Below are 13,421 nucleotides of genomic sequence, written 5' to 3'. Positions count from 1 at the left end.
CACACAGAGAGGACGGTGGCGGTCTCTGTACGTGGCAGAGCTGAGATCATAAGGAAGCCAGTGTGCATCAAGTCTTATAACCGGCATATGGGTGGGGTTGATCTGGCAGATCAGCTGCTGCAGCCCTACCTAATTATGTGGAAGACAAGGGCCTGGTACAAAAAGGTTGCAATTTACCTAATGCAGATTGCAACCCACAACGCTTTTTTGTTGTTCAAAAAAGCAAACCCCGGAATGAAACAGACTTTTTTACAATTTCAGCTCCAGATCATTTCGGGGATTTTGTACCATGATGCACCTGCTCCCCGGGCGGTGATGGGAGAGAGCAGACTTGGGGCTACTCATTTTATTTTTAAAATCCCCCCTACTGCCGCAAAGCAGAGACCACAAAAAAAATGCAGAGTCTGTACCAAGAGGGGGCAGAGAAGGGACACTGTATATCACTGTCCTGATTGCCCTGGACAGCCTGGACTCTGCATTGGGGACTGCTTCAAGTGGTACCATACAATGGTCAATTTTTAAAAAATAAATACATTTGCTGTTATTTTTTTTTGTTATGTTTACTGTTAAATTTTTTGTCGTTATTTTTTTACTTTTAATGTGCCAGATTTTTACATTTCACTAATATATTTTTTTTTCTAAAATGGGGCTGTTCTTTTTTTTTTTTTTACAAAAACCCCTGTCAAACCTATGCATGGGGGACATAGGTGTTCTCAAGGTGCCTTGCAGAAAACAACCTGTAGTATTTTTTTTGCACTAACTTACAACAGTCTCTCCTAAATCATAGTCAAAAAGCAATGTGTGTGTAAAAATGAAAATTGAAAAATTGCCACCATACACTTTCTCCAATGTTTTTGGCTAAAACGGTTGCTTCAAAGGCATCAAAGCACACCATATACAATACCTTGGGGTGTCAACATTTCAAAAATATGCACATTCATGGCAATAAATAAAAGTGGGGTTTACAATAGGCCCCAAACTAAAGATAGGCCTATCAGAAGAAATACTCTCACTTAATAACTAAAATCACAAGTCATAAAATTGTAACATAACCTTCCCAAAATCCTGGCAAACCTATGCATGGGGGGCATAGGTGTACTCAGGGTGCCTAGCAGAAAACAACCTGAAGTATTTTTTTGCACTAACTTACAACAGTCTCTCCTAAATCATAGTCAAAAAGCAATGTGTGTGTAAAAATGAAAATTGAAAAATTGCCACCATACACTTTCTCCAATTTTTTTGGCTAAAACGGTTGCTTCAAAGGCATCAAAGCACAGCATATACAATACCTTGGGGTGTCAACATTTCAAAAATATGCACATTCATGGCAATAAATAAAAGTGGGGTTTACAATAGGCCCCAAACTAAAGATAGGCCTATCAGAAGAAATACTCTCACTTAATAACTAAAATCACAAGTCATAAAATTGTTACATAACCTTCCCAAAATCCTGGCAAACCTATGCATGGGGGGCATAGGTGTACACAGGGTGCCTAGCAGAAAACAACCTGAAGTATTTTTTTGCACTAACTTACAACAGTCTCTCCTAAATCATAGTCAAAAAGCAATGTGTGTGTAAAAATGAAAATTGAAAAATTGCCACCATACACTTTCTCCAATTTTTTTGGCTAAAACGGTTGCTTCAAAGGCATCAAAGCACACCATATACAATACCTTGGGGTGTCAACATTTCAAAAATATGCACATTCATGGCAATAAATAAAAGTGGGGTTTACAATAGGCCCCAAACTAAAGATAGGCCTATCAGAAGAAATACTCTCACTTAATAACTAAAATCACAAGTCATAAAATTGTAACATAACCTTCCCAAAATCCTGGCAAACCTATGCATGGGGGGCATAGGTGTACACAGGGTGCCTAGCAGAAAACAACCTGAAGTATTTTTTTGCACTAACTTACAACAGTCTCTCCTAAATCATAGTCAAAAAGCAATGTGTGTGTAAAAATGAAAATTGAAAAAATGCCACCATACACTTTCTCCAATTTTTTTGGCTAAAACAGTTACTTCAAATGCATCAAAGCACACCATATACAATACCTTGGGGTGTCAACATTTCAAAAATATGCACATTCATGGAAACAAATAAATTGGGATATGTTAAAATACCCCCAAAAAGACAATAGGCAAAGAAAATATGTTAAATGTGAAAAAAAAAATCACAAACGCATGTTGGACATTTGGCATTACACCCCCCGAACAAGCCAAGAAACTTATGCATAGGTGGTATCACTGTACTCAAGAGATGTTGGTGAACACATATTGGGGTCTTCTTTGGCAGTAACACATAACAGGAGCTGAGAATTCATGTCTAAAGTACAATGTGTGTGAAAAATAACACACAAAAAATGACTGCCCAATAGTTTGACAAAGACTGGTGGTTGAATTAGTGCATGGAAAGTGTTAAAATACCAGCATTTGAAATACCCTAGGGTGTCTACTTTTCAAAAATATATGGTTTGATGGGGGTAAATTACATTGGCCGGCTTCAGAAATGTCCTACATAGGACATAGGTGCATGGGATGTGAAAATTCCAAGTTGAAAAACTGGAATGCGCCCCCTAAAATTAAGGCCTTTTAGCCCCCAGAGAACCCAACACACCTATACATGGGTGGTATCACTGTACTCAGGAGATGTTGTTGAATACATATTGAGTTTTTTTTGGCAGTAACACATAACAGGGACTGAGAATATATGCCTAAAGTACAATGTGTGTGAAAAATAATGCAAAAAAATGACTGCCTAAAAGTTTGACAAAGACTAGTGGTTGAATTAGTGCATGGAAAGTGTTAAAATACCAGCATTTGAAATACCCTAGGGTGTCTACTTTTCAAAAATATATGGTTTGATGGGGGTAATTTACATTGCCCGGCCTCAGAAATGTCCCAAATAGGACATGGGTGCATGATGACAGATATGAAAAACTGGAATGCACCCCCTAAAAATAAGGCCTTTTAGCCCCCAGAGAACCCAACACACCTATACATGGGTGGTATCACTGTACTCAGGAGATGTTGTTGAATACATATTGAGGGCTTTTTTGGCAGTAACACATAACAGGGACTGAGAATATATGCCTAAAGTACAATGTGTGTGAAAAATAACACACAAAAAATGACTACCCAAAAGTTTGACAAAGACTAGTGGTTGAAATAGTGCATGGAAAGTGTTAAAATAACAGCATTTTAAATACCCTAGGGTGTCTACTTTTCAAAAATATATGGTTTGATGAGGGTAACTTACATTGCCCGGCTTCAGAAATGTCCCAAATAGGACATGGGTGCATGATGACAGATGTGAAAATTCCAAGTTGAAAAACTGGAATGCGCCCCCTAAAATTAAGGCCTTTTAGCCCCCAGAGAACCCGACACACCTATACATGGGTGGTATCACTGTACTCAGAAGTTGTTGTTGAACACATATTGAGGTGTTTTTGGTCGGTAACATATAACAGGAACTGAGAATCCATGCCTAAAGTACAATGCGTGTGAAAAATAACACACCAAAATGACTACCCAAAAGTTTGACAAAGACTGGTGGTTGAATTAGTGCATGCAAAGTGTTAAAATACCAGCATTTGAAATACCCTAGGGTGTCTACTTTTAAAAAATATATGGTTTGATGGGGGTAATTTGCATTGTCCGGCTTCAGAAATGTCCCAAATAGGACATGGGTGCATGATGACAGATGTGAAAATTCCAAGTTAAAAAACTGGAATGCGCCCCCTAAAAATAAGGCCTTTTAGCCCCCAGAGAACCCAACAGACCTATACATGGGTGGTATCACTGTACTCAAGAGATGCTGCTGAAGACATATTGGGGTGTTATTTGGCAGTAACCCTTAACGTTCTCAGTAAATGTATTCTTGAATTGCTATTTTGTCAAAAAATCACCACTTTTTTTTTTTTTTCAAACTTTGGCATAGATTGGTGGTAAAATGGTTGCATGGAAAGAGTCAAAATACCCCATGTTTAATACCTTAGGTTGTGTTCTTTTAAAAAATATATATATGTGAAGGGTTAATCAGGGATTCCTGACAGATATCAGTGTTCCAATGTAACTATCGCTAATTTTTTTTTAAAAAATTTGGAAATAGCAAAGTGCTACTTGTACTTATTGCCCTATAACTTGCAAAAAAAGCAAAGAACATGTAAACATTGAGTATTTCTAAACTCAGGACAAAATTTAGAAACTATTTAGCATGGGAGTTTTTTGGTAGTTGTTGAAGTGTAGGAGATTTTGAGGGTCAAAGTTAGAAAAAGTGTGTTTTTTTCAATTTTTTCCTCATATTTTATAAAAAATGTTATAGTAAACTATAAGATATGATGAAAATAATGGTATCTTTAGAAAGTCCATTTAATGGCGAGAAAAACGGTATATAATATGTGTGGGTACAGTAAATGAATAAGAGGAAAATTACAGCTAAACACAAACACCGCAGAAATGTAAAAATAGCCTTGGTCCCAAACGGACAGAAAATGGAAAAGTGCTGCGGTCATTAAGGGGTTAAAATTGCATGTTCTATCTGATTCATGAAAGATTAATTTTGACATTATTATTCCTTTCATGAGAATATTTCAGCTGCACTTATAAGCACAATGCAACTTTGTGGATTTCTCTCAAAAGATTCAGCTCTCTTATTAGTTTGTATTATTGAAAACAGGCAGAACACCTAAAACTGTTGTTGTTAAAGGGATACTGAACCCAATTTTTTTCTTTTGTAATTCAGAAAGAGCATGCAATGTTAAGCAACTTTCTAATTTACTCCTATTATCAATTTTTCTTCGTTCTCTTGCTATCATTATTTGAAAAAGAAGACATTTAAGCTTTTTTTTGGTTTCAGTGCTCTGGACAGCACTTTTTTATTGGTGGATGAATTTATCCACCAATCAGCAAGGACAACCCAGGTTGTTCACCAAAAATGGGCCGGCATCTAAACTTACATTCTTGCATTTCAAATAAAGATACCAAGAGAATGAAGAAAATTTGATAATAGTTGTAAATTAGAACATTGCTTAAAATGTCATGCTTAATCTGAATCACAAAAGAAATTTTTTGGGTACAGTGTCCCTTTAAGACAATGTTACCTTTTAATTGTTGCTGAAACATATCAAGAAGACCGATTGTGGCCACAAAAACTCAAGTTTTTTCGTCTTATTGAATTCTCTGTTATTCTTATTGTTTAAGATCTGAGGTAGATATATTGATGTATATCAAATAATAAATCAAATTAAACATCCAAGTCATTAAAAGGTGAGAATGACCAAAATGTAATAATGCAACACTCCCTGTACAAGTTGTTAACAGTATTAAAAGGTACATTAAACTGCTGTGCACAGCTACCCACCATGTTATTGCATTTCATCCTATCCCTACAGCTCTTTTCAAATCCGTTCTCCTGTTTGAACAGCTTAAAGGTGCCAGATACTGAAGCTCTGCCTCTTTGTACTAGGGGCTGTCATCTTGGAGCTCAGGTATTCTCACAGCCTGACACAGAAGCTGTGCACACTAACAGATCAGTAATAATGCCTTTTTTTCTGCTGTAGAATGTGCTTGGAGGTTAGGGGGTGCATGATACAAAGCAGGAGCTGTACATTTTTGCAGTGGCTGCAATGTTATATATTATTGTTGAATGCTTTTTTAAATAAATTTTGTGTAACTGTAGCAAATGCAAAAATATAAAGCTCCTGCTTTTTATCATGCATCCTAGCCTGATGTATATACAGCTGTAAAAAAGTGGATAATTTGTGTACAGCCGTTGGAGCTAGCCAGATACCTACAACAGCCCCATACAAACAAACTCCTATTGATTGGGTCTCAGCGCATCCCATGCTAGTACCCAGGCGAAAAACCCACCGCAGCCACAGCTGACTTAGCGGGTGGAGGCTACTTGGCATCCCTGACATCAGACTCTGCAGCTGCAGAGGGTAACGGAGCTGGAACCCGGATTGATCAGAGAGACAGCTCTGGAGTCATGCGGCAGTCACCTGAAGAGCAGCTTACATCGGTTGAAGCCTGCAGTCCTGGAAAATGCTCTGGGAACCATGGGAGGAAACACAGTGACTCAAAACAGAAGCAGCTGGACCCGGGGTTTTCTTACAGAGCCCAGAATAGACTCCTAAAGCAGCCGACGCAGCACCCCGCTCAATCCTACGAAATACCGGACCGACATGTATACCCTTCAGTTAATATTTTTCCTACAGTGGACTGCGGGACTACTCACCCTGGGCTTCCTGGTGACACATTGACTCTGGACTCCCACCACAATGATTGTGTGCTGGAGGTGCTGCTGGACACTTCCATGCAGACAAGGTTTGGATCCTGGACATTTGGGCGATGGGGTTGTGCACTATCTTTGCAACAGAAAGCTGGCATCGGCTGATGCTAAATATAAATACTATAACCTTCCTTTTTTGGCTCCTGACAAGTCTTATCTTGTAACCCTCTAAAAAATCTGAATGACAAGCCTTTGTTCTGAAACTCCATGTTTTATATAAGAGGTAGCACTATGTAATTGACTACTATAATACTTTAATAGCCCAATATTGTTGCCCTCTGGGGTTGTGCTTGAGTGTAGTGGGCCTATAAGCTGACTGCCAAAGTTCTTTGATAAACACAGCTCTATTCTACAAAGGCCAAATCTTGAACATTATGCCTGGACTAACCTTCCTATGGCCTCAATAATAAGCTGGAGCTGTCTAAAAATTTGGAAATTTCCTGCGAGACTCGGATATCAAAGCTCTGTCTTGTTAGCGCTCTGTCCTAATATGCTATATGTCTTTGGCTTGAGTATTGCTTTAGTGGGGGAGTGCAGTTTCTTAGTGCTGTTTACTGCTAAATAAGATCCATAAACTGCATTCAAACATTTGGAATAGGAATTGGTTAGATAATAAATAGTTATTTTTACGAAATAGCAGCCTGAGTCCCTATATAATTTATTAATCATTTTGCTGCTATTATATCACTTTCACTATAACACGTGGCCTTGTTGTATATATATATATATATATATATATATATTATTTTTTTTATGAGTATATGAATGCTGAGCTAAACAGTGAGTAATATATTACTTATGCACCAGGGCTCAATCTACATTTATTTTAAAATTATTAATAGAGCCTAACTCCATTTATAGCTATAGGAAAAGTGTGCTATTGAGATCATATGCAATAACTCATTATGTTTATATACAGTGGATATAAAAAGTCTACACACCCCTGTTAAAATGTCAGGTTTCTGTGATGTAAAATAAATGAGACAAAGATAAATAATTTCAGAACGTTATCCACCTTTAATGTGACCTATAAACTGTACAACTGAATTGAAAAACAAACTGAAATCTTTTAGGTGGAGGGAAGAAAACAAACTGGGGATGTAGCTGTGTTCAGAATTAAGCAATCACATTCAAAATCATGTTAAATAGGAGTCAGCACACACCTGCCATCATTTAAAGTGCCTCTGATTAACCCCAAATAAAGTTCAGCTGCTCTAGTTGGTCTTTCCTTAAATTTTCTTAGTCGCATACCACAGCAAAAGCCATGGTCCACAGAGAGCTTCCAAAGCATCAGAGGGATCTCATTGTTAAAAGGTATCAGTCAGGAGAAGGGTAGAAAATAATTTCCAAGGCATTAGATATACTATGGAACACAGTGAAGACAGTCATCATCAAGTGGAGAAAATATGGCACAACAGTGACATTACCAAGAACTGGACGACCCTCCAAAATTGATGAAAAGACGTGAAGAAAACTAGTCTGGGAGGCTACCAAGAGGCCTACAGCACCATTAAAGGAGCTGCAGGAATATCTGGCAAGTACTGGCTGTGTGGTACAACAATCTCACGTATTCTTCATATGTCTGGGCTATGGGGTAGAGTGGCAAGACGAAAGCCTTTTCTTACGAAGAAAAACATCCAAGTCAGGCTACATTTTGCAAAAACACATCTGAAGTCTCCCAAAAGCATGTGGGAAAAGGTGTTATGGTCTGATGAAACCAAGGTTGAACTTTTTGGCCATAATTCCAAAAGATATGTTTGGCGCAAAAACAACACTGCACATCACCAAAAGAACACCATACCCACAGTGAAGCATGGTGGTGGCAGTATCATGCTTTGGGGCTGTTTTTCTTCAGTTAGAACTGGGGTCTTAGTTAAGCTAGAGGGAATTATGAACAGTTCCAAATACCAGTCAATATTGGCACAAAACCTTCAGGCTTCTGCTAGAAAGCTGAACATGAAGAGGAACTTCATCTTTCAGCATGACAACGACCCAAAGCAAACATCCAAATCAACAAAGGAATGGCTTCACCAGAAGAAGATTAAAGTTTTGGAATGGCCCAGCCAGAGCCCAGACCTGAATCCAATTGAAAATTTGTGGGGTGATCTGAAGAGGGCTGTGCACAGGAGATGCCATCACAATCCGACAGATTTGGAGTGTTTTTGCAAAGAAGAGTGGGCAAATCTTGCCAAGTCAAAATGTGCCATGCTGATAGACTCATACCTAAAAAAACTGTATGCTGTAATAAAATCAAAAGGTGTTTCAACAAAGTATTAGTTTAAGGGTGTGCACACTTATGCAACCATATTATTTTATTTTTATATTTTTACTTCCCTCTACCTAAACGATTTCAGTTTGTTTTTCAATTGAGTTGTACAGTTATAGGTCACATTAAAGGTGGACAAAGTTCTGAAATGATTTATCTTTGTCTAATTTTTTACATCACAGAAATCTGACATTTTAACAGGGGTGTGTAGACATTTTATATCCACTGTATATATGTTTCATTATACACTAGTCCTGAGCCTTAATCATACATAAACAACCATTTCTGTTACTTATGTTCATAACCTGCCCAGGACTTCTTGCTTCTTTGTTGGACGAGTAATATGCTCCCCCTTCTGGGTTAAATATATAACTTCACTTATGCTTAACTGTGCTACGGCAATATCTCATTAAGCTTTGCACTTCTCTTTAGGTAACTGCCTTAATACCTCTACCTACTACCTCATCTTCGCTCTGTCTGCGGCCGAGATGGAGTGATGTATTGGGCAAAATGATATTTGATGGAGTGCCCTTTTTATATCAGGGTATATATAGCGTGTTACCAAATAGCATTCTCTAGACAGAGAGGTTCCAATGTATAACAATGCACCAAGATAGGACCCTCTCAAGGTGCATTAGGATGTGCGTAAATAAATGGCGGTTATTAATCAATATACAAAAAGGTCTCATAAGGGATATAACAAAATATCACAATTCCTTTTGTAGGAATATTCTAATTGACCCCTGAGTCATAAGAAGAATAGATTAGTCTCCCACCCTATAGTAATAGAAAGTGAAAATATACTTTTACTTTTAACTGTTGTCTCTGTGGCTATATATCAGTACACCTCTGAATTTTAATTGCACAGCTGGCAATAATCCCTTAGTCACAAAACAAATCACTAAAATACCATAAATTATAAATTAGTTACCTGGAATTTGTCATGTCTCAAGGGGACTAAAGATAATCTGCAGTTTTGTTGTCTTTATATTGCTGAAGCATGTTATAACTTTATCCTCGACACAATACTCTTATCCTAACTACATGTAATAACTCCAATGCTACTGTTATCACCTAGTTTATCCTCTAGTTAATGATGTTATACTGCATCATGGCCAAGAGTGGCCTTGTGAGGTACCCGATGCTAAGGTTTTGTCTGATAGGTGAGTTATTTAATGTCCTTATGCATTTTTCTTGCCATACTTAGATATGGGGTACAGGACTACATACAGTAGGTAACACTTGATTCTTGGCCCAAAGTTATATTTTGTCTTATTTTTTTCTCCTTTTTGCCATTTTTGTTTTTTATGTTGAGGTTCGGAGAAAATGTTATGTTTATTTAGTCGCTAGAAACAATTAGGAATAGTTTAAAATCTATAAATTAAAGTTAAGAGTTAGACCACTTTGAGATTATCTACAGGTTGTAATATGATCTGTAAAGGAATCCAGATTTGGATTATGTATTGGTCTATGATGTGAGACACCTAAGTTAAGTTTATCGTAAAATTGATTTTTGATAATAATAAAAATAAAGAGTACAAAAAAAAAAAATTGCATGATCTATCTGAATCATTAAAGAAAAATGTGGGGTTTAGTGTCCCTTTAAATCACTCAAACCCATAATTGTCTATAAACCAAACACATTACAAGAACGGTAAATGTCTTTGGATCTCTTCCAGTTAGTTAGAAAAAGCAGTGCAAAGGGGCTTGCATGGGTTTTGACTTAAAGGGACATAAAACCTTAAATTTATCTTTCAAGTATTCAGATAGAGCATACAATTTTAAACAACTTTCCAATTTGCTTCTATTATCTAATTTGCTTAATTCTCTTGCTATCCTTTGTTGAAACGCATACCAGGGTAAGCTTTGGAGCAGCAATGCTGGCCTTCAATAAAGGATACCAAGAAAATGAAGCAAATATGATGATAGAATTGGAAAGTTGTTTAAAATTGCATACACAGAATAATGAAAGAAAAAATGTGGGTTTCAAAAAAACTTTAAAGAGCATTCTACTACAGTAGAAAAACAGATTGTCATAAGGTGTTAAATTTCTTTTTTTACTCCTTATTGTGAAAAGATTTGATGCTTTGCATTGAGAAACCTCTCAAACAGTATTTGTATTTTTAAGCATTATCAGTTCATACGTTAAAAAACATTACTTTTTCTGGTTTATTATAAATGTAAAATACCAATCAAATCCTATTTTAAAACTATGAAATGTGTGCACAACTAAAATATGATTATCAAAATGTTAAAAAAAAGAATCTTGTACAGGTTTATTTTAAACAGTTTAACTATAACATTTTGTAAAATAATATGAAACTTGATATTTACACACAATGCATTAATGTCATTGGTTAATTAAAAACACTGATTTAACAAAATAAATTGCAGTTCAGTACTGGAAAGGGACACAGTACTGTAACATGTTCTCCAATTGAATGTACTTCAAATCAACTTTACTCACTGGAGTCAATTAGATTGTTTACAAATAGTTACTATACTTTTATTTTCTCATATAAAATAAAAAACCTACACAAACAATATGAATACTACAGTATTCCCTATAGAAAACCAATTTAAACAATAGACAGCAGCAAAAACCAACCTCCAAGTGGTGAGATATAGTTTAAATGGTGTTCCTGCAGTTGCTAGTAATTCAACAAACTCTTATTGGTTATTTACCTAAATTGCACCTTTAACCCTTTTCATGACAAATTACAGATGTAATATGTGTAACAGTTGCTCTTTCATATGCATGATAAAAAATGTTTGAGTACAATGTATTAAGCATACTATAGCTTTGCAATATAGAGAAAGAAATAGAGAAAGAAATAGAGAAAAGTCAGAAGAAGAAAATGTAAGCATGTCAATAAGAACTCACACAAGATTATACATATCTACGGGTACTAACAAAGTTAAAAAGACAATAAATAATGTGTTTACCTTGTTCCATAATATAAAGTGGTTATACCTGTATGAATATTTTTAAGTATAATCTCTTTAAGCGACTACAGTATGTCTTAACTAATGAGTCAAAATGCTTTTAATTAGTGTACCTGCTTCACTGTTTAAAATATGATCAGATATTTGTAAACTAACCTAAGGAATTGCAAGGATTTGTGATATGGAACTGGGGCATAAGGAAAGACTATAAAGACCACGGTTTTACATTGGTACATTACCAATGGGAAACTTTATGTTGTTTCCTATAGAATTATTCTTGTGTACTTTTATGTCAAAAGATTTGTGTAAGTAGTGCAGATAGCAGCTGTAATCGTGAAACAGCAGGTTTAAAGTACAGACAGGGTTATGAGTTTCTTTTATACTACGAAATCCTCTCAATGGAAATTATAGCATGTAATTCTGCATTAAAATGTCCCTTTATTTTGAGAAAAAAAAACCTGTTTAGGCCGTAGTCACTAGCAAAGGATATAAGACCTGTGGGAAGTGTGTTGGGATCCTGTGGTTGACATCAATAACTAAGGCCTAAACGTTTTTATAGCGGAATCTCTGAAACTTTTTTGTATACTAGTGTTTATACACTTTATATCAAACTGTTTTGCACTGGTTCGCTTCTGCCACCGTAACTATCAAGTGTATTTGTGTTATCCCATTGCCAGGCATAGGAACAGGAAGCACATACAGTCAACACAGTAACAGTGACATGTTTCTGAGCTGTCATGCTTGTGTCACTTATGTTCCATCCACAAACTATAACCCCCTGCCAGTTCGCCAGATCACAATAGCTGACTGTTGCAAGCCCTGAGCACAGTCACCTTTGCACTGCATCGCTGAGCTGGGCTCGCTGAAAGTCTGCAGCCAGCCGCCGAATCTCTTCCCAGTCTGCCGACATCTCTGCAGCCAACACAGATGTGATTTCCTTAGTTCACACACACGTCAGCTCCCAGACTACGGAAAAGGAGAAGGACCAAGAGAGACCTGTCAGAAATGCACAGTCGCGAATGAAAATGTTATGGCAGCGTCATATTATTCAATCACGTGACGTACACTTGACTTTTGCAAATCATCCAATAAAAAGGGGGAAACAGATTACACTATAATTTATTGTAACTTATTTTTTTTTATATTTTTCAATAAAAGGGATAGGAAATATAAAATGTAACAATCATTACAACCGTGGCAAATTCATGTATATTTAATCATATGTAAATGAGAATTCAGCTACGATTAATTATAACTAACTTTAGGGGGAGTTCGTTTCTCTTTTTTCAATCAGCTCCACTATGGTTATTTTTTTAATCGTTAACAGCTTTATGCTCTAATAATTATTACTTTGGTCTCCCAGCCTTCGGGCTTTAAGACATACTTAAAATATTTATCCTTAAAAATATTTAATCTGGGTAAGCAAGTTGTGCTACCCCTAGTGTACTAAGACCTTGGGGGGGGGGGGGAACACTTGACATTATACTTAATAGCATACTTCATTAGCAGTATTACTAGTTAGTCTGATATATCAGTAGCGATGTTTAAGATATAATTTTCAGGAACGGTGTAAAAGCCGGAACGGAACAGGCCTTTTATGAAGGAAATTGATTTAAAATATAATGGGATTGTACTGTTTATGTGAGAAATGAAGTAAATCCTAACGCATCTAAGGATCACAACATATTTTATATGTTATCATCAATCATTATGTCTTTAACAATGTGTTGGATGGCTTTGTAATTAATGAGTATGGATCTGTGCAACTGTTAATTTTTCTTAATTTTTCTCAGTTTGTATATTGTATCTTTGAAATTCTTAATAAAAACTATTAAAAAAAAATAAAAAAAAATATAATGGGATGTGTTAGAGACTCTTGAGAACACTTTTAGGTACAAGAATATTTGTGATAT

General features: G+C 36.2%; 1 protein-coding gene across 1 annotated transcript in view; it reads right to left on the bottom strand.

The window, feature by feature from the left end:
* The window catches only part of UFL1 (UFM1 specific ligase 1), a 226,186-nt gene extending 213,706 nt beyond the window's left edge, over positions 1-12,480 (bottom strand). The window contains exon 1 of the mRNA XM_053710557.1: positions 12,342-12,480. Coding sequence (XP_053566532.1) covers positions 12,342-12,418 — 77 coding nt within the window. The 5' untranslated portion in view covers positions 12,419-12,480. The remainder of the gene's footprint in view (positions 1-12,341) is intronic.
* Between the last annotated feature and the right edge of the window lie 941 nt (positions 12,481-13,421).

The sequence above is a fragment of the Bombina bombina genome, chromosome 4 (genome assembly GCF_027579735.1).
Source record: "Bombina bombina isolate aBomBom1 chromosome 4, aBomBom1.pri, whole genome shotgun sequence".
Taxonomy (NCBI): domain Eukaryota; kingdom Metazoa; phylum Chordata; class Amphibia; order Anura; family Bombinatoridae; genus Bombina; species Bombina bombina.
This window is presented reverse-complemented; position numbering and strand designations above follow the sequence as displayed.